The sequence below is a fragment of the Typopeltis vanoorti genome, chromosome 20, assembly GCF_054136105.1.
Source record: "Typopeltis vanoorti isolate ZY-2024b chromosome 20, IOZ_Tvanoo_1.0, whole genome shotgun sequence".
In the NCBI taxonomy this organism is placed as follows: Eukaryota; Metazoa; Arthropoda; class Arachnida; order Uropygi; family Thelyphonidae; genus Typopeltis; species Typopeltis vanoorti.
In genome coordinates, this window is record NC_143568.1 from 74,744,650 (window position 1) to 74,766,010 (window position 21,361).

Consider the following 21,361-nt stretch of genomic DNA (forward strand, 5'->3'; position numbering starts at 1 on the left):
AGCTGCTACAGTCGCCTGTTCAACAGGAAACTTAAATAAGAATCAAGGCCTAATCCTACCAGATCTATGGAAAACTCTAATCAGATCATTTAACCAAAAAGAAATGAACTTTCATGAAAATTACAATAAATATCTCAACAAATAAAACGTTGTACTTGTGACACGCGTATTGTATCACGCACAGTGATAACTTTATATAATTTTTAGAATTGTTGGTTAGTTTCCTAGTTTTTGTTAGTTTCCATTGCTTACCAGTGTATCCCTGAAAATGCTGACAGATATTAGTCAGTGAAACATGTCAGATATTAAACAATTATTTACTTGACTATCTTCTTCTATCTTTCACTATGCCTTATCCCATGTTAAACGGGGTCGGCGCACCGATCATTAACCTTCTTCTTCCAAGTTCTCCGGTCCAGGGCGTCCTTCGGACTCCCTCCTTTCTCCCTAAGATCCTCTGTCACCTTATCCCTCCACCTGAGCTTGGGTCTGCCTCTTTTCCTCCTTCCCTCCAACTCCATATACTCCACTCGTTTACCAACATAGTTCTCACGCTTCCTCTCTACATGTCCAAACCACCTCAGCCTACTTTCTTGTATCTTCTTGCCAATTGGTCCCACCTTAACCGTCCCTGTGATGTAGTCATTCCTTATCCAGTCCTTCTTTGTCACACCACTCATCCATCTCAACATCCGCACCTCTGCTACCTCCATCTTCCTCTCCTGTGCCTTTGTTATAGGCCACGTCTCCGCACCATGAAGCATCGCCGACCTCACCACCATCTTATACAGCTTTCCTTTCCTCTTACAACTCACTCTCTTGTCGCACAGGACCCCACTCATCTTCCTCCAGTTCATCCAGCCGCATGTTATTCAGTGCTGTATTTTCTCATCCAGGTCACCATTCCTCTCGACGACCAACCCAAGGTACTTGAATTTCTTCCCTGAAATTAGCCTTTCACCCTGAAGTTATATGATCATATCCTCGTCACTTCTTCCCGTTGACATATATTCAGTCTTCTCTGTTAATTTTCATGCCTCTCTCCTCCAATATCTTTCTCCACTCTTCCAGGGTATTTTCAAACTTCACTCTGGATGATTCGCATAGAACAATGTCGTCGGCAAACAGCATGCTTCATGGTGCCTCCTTCATGTCATGAAGGAGGCACCATGAACTCTTTGATCCATGACCAGATCAAAGAGATAGGGGCTCAGAACTGACCCTTGGTGTAGCCCTACGACAATGGGGAACTCATCTGTCATGCCAACACTAGACCTGACCTGAGTTTCTGTTCCCTCATACATCTCCTTCACCATCCTCACGTACTTCTCCGACCCCCCCCCTCTTCCTCATACACCTCCATACCTCCTGCCTGGCCACTCTGTCATATGCCTTTTCTAGGTCTATAAAAACCATGTGCAGCTCCACTTGCATTTCTCTATATTTCTCCATCAATCGCCTTAGAGCAAATATCGCATCTGTTGTCCCTCTTCCTGGCATAAATCCAAACTGCTCCTCACCAATTTTCATTTCCTGTTGTATGCTCCCTTCAATTACTCTTTTCCATATCTTCAATGTGTGTGACATCAGCTTGATCCCTCTATAGTTGCTACAGTCTCGAACATCTCCTCTTCCTTTGTAGATTGGGACGAGAATACTTTTCCTCCATTCCTCTGGTATCTTTTCCTGTTGGGCTATTTTCCTCATCAGATCCCATAACATATCCACGCCCTCACTGCCCAAACTTTTCCACACTTCCCCAGGTATCTGGTCTGCCCCCACAGCCTTTCCATTCTTCATTTTTCTCAGTACCCAATCCACTTCCTCTCTACTTATGTCTTGCACCGGTCTCTCGTTTGCCTCTCTATCCTCACACCTCTCTCTCAGATTCTCCTCATTTAGTAGTTTACGGAAATATTCTTTCCATCTTCCTCTGATTTTGTCCTCCTCTTGTAATACTACTCCTGAGGCATCCTTTATCTGCTTGACTGATGTTATGTCTTTCGAGGCTTATCTCTAGCTTTTGCTATTCTCAACAACTAAGCTTCACCACTGTTTCTCTCCAGTTCTTCATAAACCTCATCAACTGCCCTCGCTTTCGCTATTCTCAACAACTGAGCTTCACCACTGTTTCTCTCCAGTTCTTCATAAACCTCATCAACTGCCCTCGCTTTCGCCCTTGCCACAGCTCTCTTTGCATTTTTCTTCGCTAATCTATATGCCTCCTTGTCGGCTCTAGTTCCAGTCATGTCCCATTTTTTCTTTGCCTCTTTCTTATTTATTATTAATTATTTACTTGATTAACATATCGAATTAAGTCTTTAATTTATTAATACTAGTGGTCAAGAAAAAAAAAAGGTCATAATATGAATAGAATCGACGAAATCACAAAATGAAAGGTATGCAAGCTTGAAAGTTTAAAAAGTAAAAAGGCTAGGTATTTGAACCATTTGACTTTCTTAAAAAGGTGTCGTGACAACATTATCCCAAAATTTCTTCGCCAAAAACAACTTTTTAAGTCAAAAAAAGATATCATTTACCACAATACAGCATTCGCTCTACTTAGAGAAAGAATTTGTCATTCGAGATTCATACTCAACCAAATAGACTCTCAATGCTATGACTTATTCACAGACGTTTCTAATATACTAGATGAGGAAACTTGGCAACTTTTGGACAACATGATTCACAAAAGTTATATAAAAACCTTCAATCAAAGTAAAAAGACACAAATTAAAAAATTTAACATCACATCAACTCTAAACCTTCCCTACCAGACAACCAAGTCATTGTAAACTAATCTAATCACATCTTAACAAAACCAGAGATTTCTATTCTCAAAAAAGGATTCAATTTCGCCTTAAAACCAACTACTATTCCAAAAATGGACTTTATCTGCAACTTAGAAAAAGCCTTCTCATTATTTTCACACATAATAGCCAATGACCCACAATTAAAAAGCAGCTTAATCCTCTCCGCTCCTTCTAGATATTCTCACACCAACTCTAGCACTATGGAAAGAAAAGTACTACTCACATTAAAGAACAACAAAGAAATCATTATACTGAGAGCAGACAAGGGCAACAACACTGTCATCTTAAATACTAAGGAATATGAAGAAAAGATCAATAATCTATTATCAGACACATCTGTCTATGATGTTCTTAACATAAATCCTACTCACAAAAACCATCTTGATACCAATGAACTATTACGTGATATGACCAACTGGCCTGTGGACGTAATCAAAAAACTAAAATCTATGCATCCGTTAACTCCAAGAGTATATGCCATTCCCGAAATCCATAAAGAAGGTACACCACTACATCCAATAGTAGATGGTATCCATTCCCCTACTTACAAACTATCAAAATATCTAGCCAAAATGTTACAGGAACACATTCACAACATGGATTCTTATATCAAGAACTCCCAACGTTTCTCGGAGAAATTTTTCGAATAATGTTATCTCTGAAGATAACATTATGGCTAGCCTGGATGTCACATCTCTATTCACAAATATTCCAGTTTCAGAAGTCATCGACATCTTAGAAAACTTGTTCCCACCAAACATCAAGTTGTTCAAGCATTGTTCAACTTCAAATTACTTTACGTGGCAAAAAATCTACTACAAACAAATTACTGGATTAGCCATGGGTAGCCCTCTCTCTCCTTCTTGTGCCAACCTATTCTTAGAAAATTTGGAAACTCGAATTTTATCCCAAATTACCCCTAAACCAACCTCATGGTTTAGGTATGCGGACGACATCATCATTCGGAATCACAAAAAAGAAGAATTAATGGATTATCTAAACAAAATTAATTGCTTCCACAACACTATCAAGTTCACATTGGAACTAGAAAAAGATAATAAACTTCCATTCCTAGATGTCCTTATTAAGAAACAAACTGACAATAGCATCAACCTGTTGGTATATAGAAAACCTACCAACACTGGATGCATCTCACCACATATCCCAGAAACTCAGCATTATCCATATGCTTAAAAAAAGAGCTGTACAGTGTACCATAGACCCTTGCAACTTATAAGAATTAATGATTATATCCAGAGATCTATCCCTAAATGGCTACCCTACAAGACTCATCAACAAGATTCTCTTTAATGACATACCACAAAGACAACGAGATGAAACCCAATACATCAGCTCTATAATAATTCCATTTGTTATAGAGCTGATGCATTTGTTATAGACCATATCCAAAAAATTAGATCTTCTTCTAAAACCATATAATATCAGAGTAACCTTCAAACCTATGGAGACCATTCAAAAGTTTATAAGATCCCCAAAAGATAGCCATCCTTACTACAAATACTCTGGAGTTTACAGCATACCCTGTTCATGCGGCATCAATTACATCGGACAGACATCTAGAAGTTTTGGAACAAGAAAGAAAGAACACATAGGCTATGTGAGTAATAACAGACAAGATATATCAGGACTTTCTTCCCACTTTGCCTCTACCAACTATAATATTGAATGGGATATGAGTCACATGCCCTACATAGAAAAGAACTACCATTCCAGAACATTCAAAGAAGCTGCTACAGTCGCCCGTTTAACAGGTAACTTAAATAAGAATCAAGGCCTAATCCTACCAGATATATGGAAAACTCTAATCAGATCATTTAACCAAAAAGAAATGAATTTTATGAAAATTACAATAAATATCTCAACAAATAAAACGTTATACTTTCAACATGCGTATTGTATCACGCATAGTGATAACTTTATATAATTTTTAGAATTGTCGGTTAGTTTCCTAGTTTTTGTTACTTTCCATTGCTTACCAGTGTATCCCTGAAAATGATGACAGATATTAGTCAGTGAAACATGCGGATATTAAACAATTATTTACTTGACTAACATACCGAATTAAGTCTTTAATTTATTAAACCTCCAACATCTTTCTCTAAATCCAGAGTAATTCAATAAAAAAGGTGGTACACCTGTTGGCAACTTCTATAGGTAAATATGACCTCTCCTATTGCTTCTGCCTTATTATCTCCACATTTGGGTCTGTCTCCCACTGACGAGACCTCAATAAAGGTTGAAACCAGTCTGGGTAGTGGCCCTTCCCTTAATGCATAGCAGTATACATGTCTACAAGGAGATGTGCTTTGCATTATTCGAGATACTGAGACAAGGAGTGATGAGAGCTTGGTCTACCTTTGCTCGGAGTTCCTTGGTGTTGCACTACCTTACCCCAGTCCTGAAGATATTTTCAGGCACAAACTTTGTTTGCTTACACTTGGATAAAGGATTAAACTAAATTTATTATAGTCTAACCAAGTGAAAAATAAACTTCCAACATCTTGCCACCTTCTTGATATTTATTTTCTATGTTCTTACCAAAGTCTTCCCATGACTTTTGTTTGGCTAGTTTTACACAATGTTTAACTTTCTTACATTTTTCTCTGTATTCTCTAAGAGTACAAACTGACTTATTTGCCAGGAACTTTTGATATGCTTTCTTCTTTTCCTTCACTGCCTCTTTAACTTCCTGTGTCCACCATGGAGTTCTGATTTTTCTCTCCTTGCAGACAACCTCACCACATGCCTGTCTGGCTGAATCAATCAATGTTTTCTTCAGGATTTGCCAGTGAATCTCCAAGGTTTGGTTCCTGTTCTCAAACTCTTTCGTTTTTTCTTCAACAATGTTTGTGTATTTTATAACTTAAGTTTTTAACGGTATTAAACAACACCAAACAATTTAAAAGATGTTTAATTAACTGCTTATATTTCGCCGAATTTCAAATCAGTATAATCAGAGCACAACACACTTGTACATGCGACAGTGAGTAAGTAAAACAATAAAATTGCAGTGTACAAAAGATATAGTTCTATTTATGGCACCCTCTAATGTTGGGAAAAAAAAAATCATTACAGCTATGTGGGAGTTGCTCGTAAGATGACAGTCTCCAAAATCTTTGGCAAATTAATGCAACCATATGGTTGCATTAATCTGAACATCTGAACTCATATGTGAAAAATCTGGTGCATAGAATGTAAAAGATTGACCACCTCTGTTTTATTATATCGAAATGGAGGTATTATATATATCCATCTATATTTTATATGGTTAAATTAATTTCCCAAAAATTTGGGAGACTGTCATCCTAAGAGCAACTCCCACATAGCTGTAATAATTTTTTCCCCCAATATTAGAGGGTACCATAAATTGGACTTTAGATCTTTTGTACACTGCAATTTTATTATTTTACTTACTCACTATTGCACATACAAGTGTGTTGTGCTCTGATAATGCTGATTTGAAATTCGGTGAAATATAAGCAGTTAATTAAACATCTTTTGATTAAATTGTTTGGTGTTGTTAATACCATTAAAAACTTAAGTCATGAATAACCGTCAACACCTATGCTTATCTGTTAGATTTGTGTATTTTAGTCTGCAGTTGATATCTGCAAGCTTCTCAACTTTTATTCGCTTTAAAAATTTCTTACATGTTCTTCTTTTCAATATGAAATTCAATTTTATCCTGTTCAAGACTAAATGGTGATCACTTCCAATTTCAAATCCTCTGTACACTCTAAGTGTCCTGTACCAGGGAGAAAACATCACTATCAGTCAATAAGATTTTTCTTATTCCTTGCCTCTTTTCTCCATGTGAATTTGTGCACATTTTAAGGTTGGAACATTGTTTTAGTAATAACCAGTCAATGTCCTGAGCAGAAAACCAACAGATATTTGCCATTATTATTAGCTTTGCTCTTTTCTCAAAATTTTCCCAAAATATTTTTGTATGTCTGACATTCATTTCCTACTCTGTTATTTAGATCCCCAATAAGGACCAATTTTTCATTTTTCATCGTCAGTTGCTTTCTCTAAAGCCTCAAAAAAATTCATCCACTTCTACCTTATTAGAATCTTCTGTGGGACCATAAGCACAAATAAGTCTTATCGTCCAATTCCCCATTCTGATATTTGCTCACATCACTCGACTTGAGATTGCCTGCCATTCAAGAAAATTAGCCTCGTATTTAGTGTTAAATACTATGGCTATTTTTTCTTTTCCATGATTGTCATTGCCTGAATATAACATTTTGTATTATTGCTCAGGAAGATCTCCCCAGTTTTTGTCTTTTTTGTTTCAGTCACCTCTATTATGTTGATCTAGTGTAACATTAGGCGTTATCTGCCTATATTGTAAGCCTGTTAGGTTACCGTGCTATTGTAACGAATGAGATCTAATGCGTTATTGTAATATCTTCTTTATTCTAATTAGCAGTGCACTTTTGCTTTCATAACCTTTCTTACTTATTCTATTGCGTACTATGTTTATCCACCTTTTGCATTTACTAGTTGTATACCTATGAACACTGGAAAATTTATTTTTTAAGACTGCACCACCAGTATTTCTATATCGACATAAGACTCAGTAATAAGTCCGGTAGATCTCTCTTACTAGCATATATTCCTTCAATAAAGTTTACATAAACAATCGTGGTTCTTAAGTACTTAAACTACCTTTTAATGCCTTAGTTATTTGCCGCTCGCATATCCGACTATATTTAGGAACAGTGCATTGTAAAATAAAAGATCAGGCGGCACTCTATTGACATATAATTAAAACACATTTATTTACATTAATAACAAAGTGTCACACCCTGATAACTTAAGAATGTAAAAACCCTGTATAGATAACTAAGTAAGCAAGCTTGTTCCTAAGCAGATATTATTAAGAACCTTTGAAAGAAACGAATACAAAAAAAAGAGAAAGAAAAACATGCTTGCATCCAAGTGAAAAAAAAATATAGCTGAAATTGTTTGTTGAAGAAAAAAGAGGGAATTTTATTACAGTTCTGATATGATAAAATAAGGTTAAATAAAGCAAAGAACATTAGTCATAGGATTTTGTATGTGAGAGGCTAGTTTTTACACTTGAAATAAGAGATTAAAGATTCGAGTTAATTCTTAGAAAATTTTGGAAAGGGGATTAATTTAGTATAGATGACATAGAGGTTAGCTTAAACAAAAACCAAAGCTCAAGGTCATAATTCCCGAATTTGAGACTTCGTCACGTGCACACTGACTACATGTTTTGGCAGAAAAACGCCACTCTAATTGGTCAGCGAAATCGACTCCAGTAAGGTGGAAAGAAAAGAAATTGAAGAAGGTGCCGGTAGGAACCATCGTATAAAAGAGTTAGGAATCCCTCCCCCCGAAAGAGGGCTTTTTTTTTCTCAGAGTTTTACTTCACGAGTCTTCGTATAGATCTCACACGGTTTTCCTGAGTGACGGGTTAGGAGTTTTCTCCATTCCTACACAACAAGGAAACAAAGTGTGCGGGATTTCGATTCCATGTTCTTATTGTAAGAAATGAGGGACGCCATTTAGTTAAAAGGGGAGAAGATAATGTCAGTGTGTTTGATCGTCCAGTCATCGTAATGAGAGAAAGAAAATTCTATAAAGAAGTCAGTGCCCACGTGGTGAATTTCACAGCCATAGAATAGATGATCCTATGTATGTCCTTGATTGAAGAATGTAAGGTAAAGATTGTGAAAGCCCATCTTAGTGCCAAAAGAACTTAGGAGTGATAAGTTATAGAAGAGCTCGTCCTAGGAAGGTAAAATATCGGAAAAAGGAAGAGACCAGTGTAGAAGACCCAAGTCAAAAGGTACTGTAAAATCTCATGTCAATTCAAATCACATGTAACTGTAGTCATTGTTCAATTGCTGAACAGTTGAAAGGATCAATGAGAATTATACTAGGACTTTAGTACATGTCAAACTAGAATGAAATTGAGCTTGTTATTATTAATTAATACGTAATTCATGTGCCTAGAGATTTATGCATGTACATTTTATTTTAATTAAGAGACTTAAGTATAAAGAGCTAATAAGCTTCATTTCGGCAATGAAAACATTATTTAAATTAAGGGGATATTAAATCCCACATAGTTTTAAAACCGAATAAGAAACTCAAAGATTGGAATCAGAGAGTTTCTTGCCGAATATAGTATAGTAAACTATAAAGTATCGGCGACCACTGGCGTGAGCAAATGCAAGTGACCCTAGCATGTAGTGCAATACCAGAAGACTTGCAGCAAAGTCGGTAAATTCTGATCGCTATTCTTAGGTATTTTCCATAATGTAAAAACACATTTCCTAGGAAATGTATGCTGTTATTACACTATGGTATTTAGGTCACTACCCAGACCAGTTTCAGCCTTTTTTGAGGCTTCATCAGTGAGTAGCTAGACCTAAAGGTTTAGGCGCCTAGCTACTTGAATATTTGTATCTGGGTGATATCTCGTATATAAACAAGATTTGGACAAAGACAAGTAGAGTTTCACATGTAAGGATAGTTGAAAGCCTAATAATAGTAGATTGGGACACAACATAAATGGTGCAGTCGACAGGATGTAGTTTAGCTAATTAAATCCTAATTACAAGCTAATCACAGCAAGTTGGTATTAGGTGCAGGTCAGACAACCGAAAGGAAAAAGTTTAATTAAGTGTTGTTGAAAATTTTAAAGAGTAAATTACTGTAAACTGGATGCAAGTATGACTGATCCCTCTAGTAGTTTAGGCATGGATAACAGCAAATTGTTTCATTATATTAACCCACAGCAGTTGTTCCCACAATTTTCGGGCGAGGAGACTGATGACGTCCTCAATTTTTTTAGTTATATAGAAGAGCTTAGAAGAGTTGGAGGATGGACTGATTTTCAGTTGTTAGTCTTGCTCCAGAGTAAACTGGTGGGAAAAGCTAAAGCTTTCCTGTATCCCCCCCATTCTCAAGGAAACCCTGGATTACTCCTGATTTAAGACAGTCCTAATTTCTGAGTTCTAAAAACTGAGAAGCTTAGGACCCAACTTATGGAAGCTCCAGAGGTGCACTCAGAAGGAGAAGGAAAGTGTGGCTGAGTTCCATAACAGGTTACTGATGGTAGCTAGTACCCTGAGTGTCCTTAGTGAAGAAAAGCCTCACTTAAACTGGGCCATCTTCCAGCACTTTAGGGCAGGATTGATACAAGAACTTAAGGAAGCGGCATACGGAAAGGATATATCAAACTTAGAGGAATATTATAATGCAGTAAAACAGAGGGAACAACTTCTTGGAGACATTTGTCCTGCAGGCGTTATTGGGTCTGTCAAAGAAGAAAAAGACAGCACTAAAGATCAGGGCACTGAAAAGGTAGAACATCCTGAGAGGAAAGGAAACGAGAGGGCACAGAAAGGATGTGAAGAAAATAGACCTGAGACAGTCTATCGGGTTGCTACTAGCAGTCCAAGTCTTAGCGAAGTTCGTTCTATGGTTAAAGAAGAAGTTGAACGACTTCAACAGTCCGTAATGGACCATCTTGATGCTGTACTGAAACTGCTGGTGGCAGTCACAGGTAAGACTTCAAAATCATCTATTCCTCAGCCAGAGAAGACTAATGAATTAATCAGACTAGAAGCAGACGGTTCAACACAGACTTCAACAGCCTATATTGAACCGTCTGGTTGATGTAATGCAAAAGTTGGCGGCAGTGACAGAACGGAAACCCGATGTGTCTCTACCTCAATCACAGAGAAATAATGACCAAGGAGACAAAAGAGAGCCTCCTAGATGTTTTAATTGTAACAAGACTGGGCATTTAGCTCGTAACTGTTTTAGTAATAGGAGACCCCTCCATGAAAAATAATAGAAATGAGTTGAAGTTTGGGCAAACTCCTCATAATTATGAAGGTAGACAAAGAAATCATGAACAACAAGGAAGGTCAAAAATGATAATTAAGGGTAAGATTCAAGGATCGCATTGTGACGTATTGTTAGATACTGGTTCCCAGGCCTCTGTCATAACGGAAAATTATTTTCAAGGAATAAAATCCCATGTATGGCAAGGCATTTCTAATCTAAGGAGACCGATCAGATTATCGGGGTTATCGACATCTAAAATTTGTGCAACAAAAAGGGTTAGAGTAAAATTATACTTACCTGAGTTTAACATGTGTGTTTGGCAGGAGTTGTTGGTCCTCCCTAGGACATCTCGTCCACACATTCAGATAATTTTAGGAACTAACTTTCTAGAGAGGTACAAGTTCTCTTGCAACTTCTCTAGAAATGAGATAATCCTAATGGGAAATAAACGGTTTAGTAGAGGGAACGAAAAATTTAAAGGTAGAAATAGAAATGAGAGATCTTGTGAAGAAAGAATGCATAGAAAAGGGAATGTCGCGCCAACTGATAGAGTTAATGAAGTGTCTCAAGATATCCAGATTGATTATGAATTAGCTTCAACTTCAGAAGTAAACAGTCAACCTGAGACTTACCAAATATCAAGCGTAGAATTTGTAAACGACCAAGGTGTAACAGAAGAAAATTTAGGGGAGGATTGTCCGAGAACAATCAAGGTAAACTACATTGAGATAATTAATAGATCTAGAAGTTCCTATAACAGACCGATAGGAACAAGTACAGAAAACATGAAGTTATTATACAACATCAGCGGCAGTTTGATTATGCAAACTTCCTCTGTTTTCTTTTTATGCTTAGAAAAGCTATAAGTGGTTTATTGTGTTGGAATTTAGCAACTGCTACAAAAAGGTGCACTTACCAACTGATTGTGCAAGCTTTATGAATAAAAAGAATGGAATGTTCGTCCCGAGAGAATTGAGGGAGAATAAAAGAGTTTTTCTAGAAAATTAGAAAACTTTTTTATAAAAAGGGAGGACCTTTGTTACACCCTGATAACTTAAGAATGTAAAAATTTCAGTTATCATGATGTAACAGGAGAAGAAATAAAAACCCTGTATAGATAACTAAGTAAGCAAACTTGTTCCTAAGCAGATATCGTTAAGAACCTTTGAAAGAAACGAATACAAAAAAAGAGAAAGAAAAACATGCTTGCATCCAAGTGAAAAATATAGCTGAAATTGTTTGTTGAACAAAAAAAAAAAAAAAAAAAAGGAGGGAATTTTATTACAGTTCTGATATGATAAAATAAGGTTAAGTAAAGCAAAGAAGATTAGTCATAGGATTTTGTATGTGAGAGGCTAGTTTTTACACTTGAAATAAGAGATTAAAGATTCGAGTTAATTCTTAGAAAATTTTGGAAAGAGGATTAATTTAGTATAGATGACATAGAGGTTAGCTTAAACAAAAACCAAAGCTCAAGGTCATAATTCCCGAATTTTAGACTTCGTCACGTGCACACGGACCGCATGTTTTGGCAGAAAAATGCCACTCTAATTGGTCAGCAAAATCGACTCCAGTAAGGTGGGAAGAAAAGAAATTGAAGAAGGTGCCAGTAGGGATCATCGTATAAAAGGGTTAGGAACCTTCCCCCCCCCCCCCCCCCCCAAAGGGGCTTTTTTTTTCGCAGAGAGTTTTACTTCACAAGTCTTCGTATAGGTCTCACGCGGTTTTCCTGAGTGACGGGTTAGGAGTTTTCTTCGTCCTACACAACAAGGAAACAAAGTGTGTGGGATTTCGATTCCATGTTCCTATTATAAGAAATGAGGGACGCCATTTAGTTAAAAGGGGAGAAGATAATGTCAGTGTGTTTGATCGTCCAGTCATCGTAACGAGAGAAAGAAAATTCTTTAAAGAAGTCAGTGCCCACGTGGTGAATTTCACAGCCATAGAATAGATGATCCTATGCAGTCCGTGTGCACACGACTGACATCAAACATCCAAATCCAATGAAAGCTGTGGAGAATAATGCACTTGTACATTCTTACATATACCTTCTTACCTGTCCTAACAAATTTTTTTTTTTTTTACAATTCTGGAATTCTCAGGAAATTACTCACCTCATATCCATACATCGATGTGTAACATGATAGAAAAAGACCAGATTCTTTTAACATTAATTTCTGAGTCAACTATTTATGTTAATTGCACAAAGAACATGTGGAAGCAAAATTTTGGTTAATTTAGCATACCGGGACTCAGGCAATTAAAGGAATTGCCACTGAAATGGCAATTCCTTTAATTGCCATTTCAGTGGATATATGAAATTAATCCTGAACAAGAATGGAAATCTGTTACATTAATGAAAATAAACCATTTTTCCAAAAGCACTATCTTTAAGATGCCATGTAAAATAAATAACCAGGCAAATGTAAAATTGAAAGCAAAATATATTTGAGAACTGTGAATTTGAAAATGGGAGAACTATGATAATGGATGCTGTGGTGGTGAGGTATGAAAATTAAAAAAAAAAAAATAATAAATAAAGGTTAAAAACACAATAATACTATTACAAAATGCGTAATTTCAAAACAAATGAGAATCATTCATAAACTCCAAATTAAAAAATACTATGGTTATAGGATCTCTAGGAAATTCCTTAACTGAATATTGATTATAATAGTATGGAACAAGAAAAAGGTAATTCTTAAACATTGCACAAAAGCAAGAAAAAGAAAGCAGAATAAGCAATTTTGTGATAAGTGATATTTCTGTTATTACACTAGCTCTTTTTATGATCCTTAATATCAAAGTTGCTTATCTTTATTATTATATGGAGAGTAGAGGGTTTATCAAGGAAGGGCATCTTTGAGAAAATGCACTCACAGCATCCACTGGCTAGCCATTCTACATACTCGCCACAGGTCACGCAAAGAGACTCAATCTCACATTTCCTAACCACACCCGTACCCAGTGTCCAGGGATGACCTACGTACAAATCTATGTAATGGCAGACATGGATTTTATTTGTTGTATATTTCCATTTAATATAAAATCATAACATTTAATTTAATCTAATTAAAATGTAAACATTTAAATAATAAGTTTTTCTCATATTAAGAAAAAATGTATAAAAAATTAATACCTGTACCACTATGTCCTAGTAATTTGAAAATTGGCAATGGTGAATCTAAACTGAAGCCATAAATTGCACAGTCATTGCTGCCAACCAAGATTAGTCCACAAGGATATTGATCACTAGGGGGAAGAGTGCAAAGGCTTGAAATAAAATTTGTGGGTCCAGACATGGAATGGCCCTCAGCATAGCCTTGATCTCGACTGCGGCAAATTAAAGTAGTAAAATTAACATAACAATTATTATTTTAACATGGTTACACTGATCAAAATGTGCATGTTAAACATGTTTCAAGTAGTAGTTAAATGAAGAAATTCCAAAAAATGTAAACATTAAGATTGTTATTGAAATAACAGATAGCAGAAACTACAGTTAAATTTTACTATAGAAAGAACTGTGTTACACCAAACCAAATTAACTCCTAAATACATTCCTCAATTTTTAATATAAAAATAACATTTAGGATGCAGATTGAAACCACTATACTCTGTGATAAACAAGTCTCAAATTAGAAATTACATCCTAGAGTGACAGTGAAAAAACAAACTGAAGAATGGCCATATTACACACAAAGGCAAGTACCAGTCAAAAATTAGCAGATTGTTTTGTTTAAAAATAATTTTTTTTCTCTTCAAAATTTCCATTTATTATTTGTTTGAAAAAAAAAAAAATTAAAAAAAAAAAAAAATATATATATATATATATATATATATCCTTATACATATAAATTATTTTATTTTTAATTTTTTGACATTTAATATACAAATTCAACACCAAACATGAAGATAAATTTCAAGTAGTTATGTGGGCAAACTTCAAAATGGGGAAATGTAAAATGAAACTTATTTGTGCCTATGGTCCTACAAAAGATTCTCCTAAGGAAGAAGTGACGATATTTTTCCAAGTCATTAGAGTAGGTAGTTGACACAAAAAACAAACAGAAAAAGTGGTATTTGTTGGAGATCTAAACAGCAGAATAGGAAATGAATTCCACAGGCATATAGAGACATTTTGAGAAAATTTTCAGAAAAGGGCAAGGCTAATAGTAATGGTAACCATCTGCTAGATTTCTACAAGATACAGAATAGCCATTAGTAACACCATGTTTCAACATAAAGATATGCAACAGTTCATGTGGAAGGAAGATACCAAAATTAAGAAAAGGATCACTATGTCAATGTTATTTTTATTATTATTGTACAGGTACTTCATTGTAGTCCGAAGGCTCATTGCAGGAGACCTGAACAATCCACACAATCTATCCTACCTCTCCTTGAACCAATTAACACAAAGCATTCACAACTGACTCTGGCAATCCATTCCACTCATTCACAACTCTCTAAGCAAAAAATCTAGTCCTTACATCCAGTGGCAGCGCTAGGGTCTTTGCCGCCCTCATGCAATTTCTATCTAAGCACCCCTGTAACGATCTGGGCCTGTATGTGCCCCGGTGGCAGCGCCGCCCTTCGTAGCAGCAACCGCATGCTCTGAATGCCCACTTCTGCTGGCCCTGCTCACATCCCTACTAACCACACCTTTATTCAACTTCCAGGGATGACCTCTTGTTCTGGCTCCTCTAGCCAAGTGCTGAAACATTTCCTCTGCATCAATCCTATATAAAACCCTTCAAGCAACTTAAATGATTATATCATATTCCCTCTTTTTCTCCTATCAACCAACTTCTGCTATCCATATACCCTTGTTCTGGCTCCTCTAGCCAAGTGCTGAAACATTTCTTCTGCATTAATCCTATATAAAACTCTTTAAGCAACTTAAATGATTATATCATTCCATCTTTTTCTCCTATCAACCAATTTCTGCTATCCATATACCCTTGTTCTGGCTCCTCTAGCCAAGTGCTGAAACATTTCCTCTGTATCAATCCTATATAAAACCCTTTAAGCAACTTAAATGATTATATCATATCCCCTCTTTTTCTCCTATCAACCAACTTCTGCTATCCATATACCCTTACAATCCATTCTCATAGGGAAAATTCCACTGACCACTTATCATTTTGGTCTATAATAAATTTGTTTAATCTTTTATCCAAGTGTAAGCAAACAAAGTTTGAGCCTGAAGTATCTTCAGGACTGAGGCAACTCATAGTAAAGGTGGACCAAGCTCTCATCACTCCTTGTCTCAGTATCTCCCATAATGCAAAGCACATCTCCTTGCAGACATGTATAATGCTATGCATTAAGGGAAGGGCCACTACCCAGACTGGTTTCGACCTTTACTGAGGTCTCGTCAGTGGGAAACAGACCCAGAAGTGGTGATACTAAGGCAGAAGCAATGGAGAGGTCATATTTACTTATACGAGTTGCCAAAAGGTGTACCACCTTATTATTAAATTATTCTGGATTTAGAGAAAGATGTTGGAAGTTTATTTATTTTTAAAAAATAAATAAAAAATAAAAAAATAAACTTCCAACATCTTTCTCTAAATCCAGAGTAATTTAATAATAAGGTGGTACACCTTTTGGCAACTTGTATAAGTAAATGTGACCTCTCCATTAGTATCACCACTTCTGGGTCTGGTTCCCACTGACAAGACCTCAATGAAGGTCGAAACCGGTCTGGGTAGTGGCTCTTCCCTTAATGCATAGCATTATACATGTCCACAAGGAGATGTGCTTTGCATTATGGGAGATACTGAGACAAGGAGTGATGAGAGCTTGGTCCACCTTTACTATGAGTTGCCTCAGTCCTGAAGATACTTCAGGCACAAACTTTGTTTGCTTACACTTGGATAAAGGATTAAACTAAATTTATTATAGTCTTACCATTTTGGTTGTTCACTTCTGAATCTTCTCCACTGCTTCCTCATTCCCAAGAAACCAGACTTGAGCACAGTAATTAAGATGTGGATATATCAACGATATATCCACAACTTCCTTATCTCTACTTGTTAGTGTTCGATAGCCAAGTAATCTTATGGGCTACCTTAGCAATGTGTCCTCTAAACTTTAACTCTGTCTATCACAACTCCTAAATATTTAGCTTGATCTATGTCCTGGAGTACAGTTTTATCAATGTCGTACACAGATTGTAATCTATCTCAAAATGCATGACTACATTTCTCCACATTAAACTGACACCTGTTATCTTTTGCCCATACTGGCAGCATATTTAAAATGTCCTGCAAGCTCTCAACATCGCCTTGATTAACTATTATATCCTCAGTAAACAAGTGAATATTTCCTTTCAGGCTATTTCTTATATCATTTAGGTACAAATTATTAAACAGTAGTGGTTCCAGTACTGAACCTTGCAGAACATCACTAGTCACCTGTTTTCACTTTGATTCTGCCGTTCCATATACCACTTTTTTGATATCTGTCCAACAGTCATCCACTTCACCAATGTCATATCCATTCCCATTTGTTCTAATTTGGGTAGCAGAGTTCCAGGTAGTATTCTGTCAAATGCCTTTGCAAAAAAACAGAAGAATCATCATGTAGCCATTTCTTTTATTGAACTCAGCTGTTACTCTATTATAAAAAGTCAGTAAATTGCTAATGCATGACCAACTCTTCACAAGGCTATGTTTCCCCTCATGCAGTATCATATTATAATCCATCCATTCTTGAATTCTCATTTTGACCAATTTTTCCAGTACTTTTACCATCATGCCTGAGATACTGATTGTTCCATAATTTGCTACTGACTCTTTTGAAACTTTATCAGAACTGAGACTTAGAGCCAGAGGCATTGCCAGTTTCCTTGCACATTCTCGCAAAACCTGAGCTGATATCCCATCTAATGGGTAACAGAGTTCCAGAAGTCATCTCTTCACCATCAGCAGTCATTAAAGTTAATTTTCCATAGTCATTCTTCCTTGCCACGTAACAAAAGACTTCTTTGGGATTTCCTTTGGCATGATCAGCTAGATTCTTCTCATAATCTGATTTTGCCTTCCTTGCCATGCTGGTCATCTTTCTTGCTTGAGTTTTGCACGTCATCTTTCTTGCTTGAGTTTTGCACTGTTCATGAGCTTGCAAATCACCTTTTTCCTTATATACCCTCTATAGCATTTTCTTTTTCTGCAGCTCAAGCTTAATGACATTACTCATCAATCTAATGCCTACCCGATTAAACCTCCTAACCTTAGGTATACAATTTAATATTGCTTCCTCTAAATTACCCTTAACTATCTTCCATGCACCACTAACATCTTCCCAGTTTTTTATGCCATGGCACAGATTTAAGCTACCTCCTATGCTTGTCATAATCACCTGCCTTGTAGTTCCACATATACCCCTTCTTGACAGAATATTCCTCATGTTTTCTAATCTCTCAAGTCAAGAATGTATATTCACTTTTGCCATTCAGAGGCAATGTGGCCACCTTGGTTATAAATAGCTCTTCTGATCCTGTTACCAGGTCCAATACTCTCATACCTCTAGTCCTCGTCCATCACATGCTGCCTCAAGTAATTATCTCTCAGTAGGTGTATAAATTCCATTTCTATATCTACATAGATGAAGTCTCCTATAATAATTACTCGACCTGCACTCATTGTACTAATTTGCTCATTCATATCTTCAAGATCGTCCATGGAACCCCCTGGCATATATCAACAACCACTGTATGTTTTGTCTTACTGACCTTGATCTCAACACCCGACTGCTTCACATGAACAGCTGCCCTCCTACCTATCTCTTATTCTTTTTGGCTGCAATTCATCTGCTATCATTAGCAGTACCTTTCCCACATCCTATCTTCTTTATCTTTCCTGAAATTCTAAATCCTTCTCATTCTAGAAATCCCTGAAACTACATCATCTGCTGTTAGCCGAATCTCACTAATGCCTATAGCTTTTGGCAAGGTTGCACTAACCAGTGCCAAAACTCCTCCCTCTCGTTCCTGATACTTCTGGAATTAGTATATAGAAACTGCAGCATCCCTTCCCTTTAGTTCTCCCCCCCATCTTTAGTTCCTGAATTGATTATCTTATTCAATATTTTTCCTTAAGAGACTAGATTCTGCACTTAGTCATTCTCACTCACTTGCCTCAGTCCTTCACACAAACTCACCTACTTCTGCCCATAATAGTGATATCTTAATGCTGGGTTCAGGATAAAAGTATACAGATGATCTGAAATTAGAAGTGATGACCATCACTTAGTTTTAAGAATATTAAAAATGAATATCACATTGAAAAGAATAGTACATAGGAAAGTTTTAAAAATAATTAAAGTTGAGCAGCTTTTACAGGTAAACTGTAGGCTCAACTATACAAACATTATTGAAGGAAAAAAATGAAATCTTTCAGAAACAAGAACCAAATTTTGGAATCTCAGTGGCAAGCTCTGAAGAAAACATTGATTGATTCCCTAGCCAAGTAACCAATGGCTTGTGGTGAAGTTGTCTGCATTAATATTAAAATAAGAACACTGCAGTGGACACAAAAGTTAAAGAAGCAGCCCTGGAAAAGAAGAAAGCATACTGAAAATTCCTAGATAAAACAAGCAGTGAAAGAACAGTAGTAGAAAATTTACATTCAAGAGAAACATAAATAGTAGTGGAAAGGACTTAAAATATGGAAAATGTAGAGTAGATGATATCTGACCAGAAATGCTCAATTATAGAGATATAAAAGTTTGCAGTGGCTACACTGCATACTTCAGAGGGCCTGGTCAGAAGGTCAAATTCCAGATGATTGGAGTAGAACTTACTTAGAACGCTTAGAGACATTTCTCTACTGAGCGTTCAGGGTAAGATATACTTCTCAAGTATTCTTGCATACTTGAGAAGAGGCTCTGAAAAATTATGGAAGAGAAACTTGGAGAAGAACAAGCTGGATTCAGAGACCAAATAGAGGTTATCAATATTAGATTTTCACTTTACAACAAATACTTGAAAAATCATGGAAATATAACAAGGATTTGTAAGTTTCATGGATCTCGAAAAGGCATATGGCAAGGTGCTCAGAGAAAAGGTTTTCAAAACATTACAACTAGATGGGGTAAATGGATAGAGAGGGTCTCCCACGATAAGTCTCTTGACACCATGGAGTGCCATATAAATAATAATAATGGAACATTATAGAGAGCAATACATAGCAATACTTAAGTTGTAAGTCAGCAATTAGAATGGAAGTTAAAACAAGAAGATAGTTTGATATAAAATCAGGCTTAAGACAGATGCATATTACCTCCACTCTTATTCATCATCTATATGAAAACATTATGAAAGTCAGTGGCATTAAACCTTATATTAGAATTAGAGATATCAAACTTAGCTCTTTGCTTTATTTCAGATGATGCATTTCTAAACAAATCCAGTGAAAGTCTTCCATGATTCTCTAACAGCTGTAGAACACACAGATACTTGTTGCGCATACACTCGCCATTGTCATGAGAAACATCTTGCGGTGTGTACAAACATCAACAAAGTGGATCAAGTGACAAATGAACACTTTTTTTTTTGTTTTGTTTTACCAGGTAATCAGTAAGTAAAGAACAATTCATTAAATTTTTTCTCTCGAATTTTAAACTTTTTAAATTAATTTTTGTTTACATGTTATTTTATAATTTTCTTAAGGAACCATGGCCAAATGCATATTAAATAATATGTAAATATTCATTTATTATTTTTAGTAATCCTTGCCATGTCAAAAAGATGTCAATGGAAAGACGATTATGTTGCTTACGGATTTACTTGTGCAACAGAGAAAGACAGTACTCAAAGACTACAATACATTTTATGTTGCAAAATATCTTCAAACTCCAATCTTAAACCGTCAAAGTTGTTAGAACATTTTAACAATTTCAAAAATTTCAGCATGGTGGTAAAGCTGCAGGACATAACATCTTGAAATCTAAGAAGGCACGATTCGACAGCAGTGGTACCATTACAAAATTTGACTCTGTGGTAATTCAGAAGCTAGAAACTTCTTATCAGGTTATATCAGTTCATATCTGTGCGTAAAGAAAAAAAAAGCCTCATACAATAGCTGAAGAATTGGTGAAACCATGTGCATTGGAAATTGCAAAAATTGTATTAGGTTCTGAAACACATAAGAAAATTCAGCAGATTCCATTATCAAAAGATGTGATTCGATCACGCATTCAAGACATCAGTTCATGATATTTTACTGCAAGTAGTAAAAGATATAAAAACCAGTCCTCTGAAAATGTGTATTCAATTGGACGAGTCAACTGACATTGATAATTGCAGTGAGTTATTATTTGTGCAATACATAAAGGAAAAGGAAATTTTGGAAGAATTTTTATTTTATGATCAACTGGAACTGACGGCAAAAGGAATTGATGTTTTTAATCACATTAAAAACTTTTTCTTGAAACATCAAATACCAATGGATGTGATTAGGTCAATATGTACTGATTGTGCACCTGCGATGTTAGGCAAAAATTCTGGTTTTTTTGCCTATATCAAAAAAGAAGTACTGCATAAGATGGCTCTCCAAGGGACATATGCTTTGCAGGGTTTTTGAAATGCACGAGGAGATTATTCAGTTTCTTACTAACCAGAATTGTAATTTAGTTCAAGACTTTGAAAGAAGAGATGCAGTAATTCAATTGGCCAACTTAGC

General features: G+C 36.1%; 1 protein-coding gene across 1 annotated transcript in view; it reads right to left on the reverse strand.

Moving 5' to 3' along the window:
* Positions 1-21,361, reverse strand: part of Plap (phospholipase A2 activator protein) — a 162,593-nt gene that overhangs the window by 112,734 nt on the left and 28,498 nt on the right. The window contains exon 2 of the mRNA XM_090410020.1: positions 13,810-14,003. Coding sequence (XP_090266146.1) covers positions 13,810-14,003 — 194 coding nt within the window. The remainder of the gene's footprint in view (positions 1-13,809; positions 14,004-21,361) is intronic.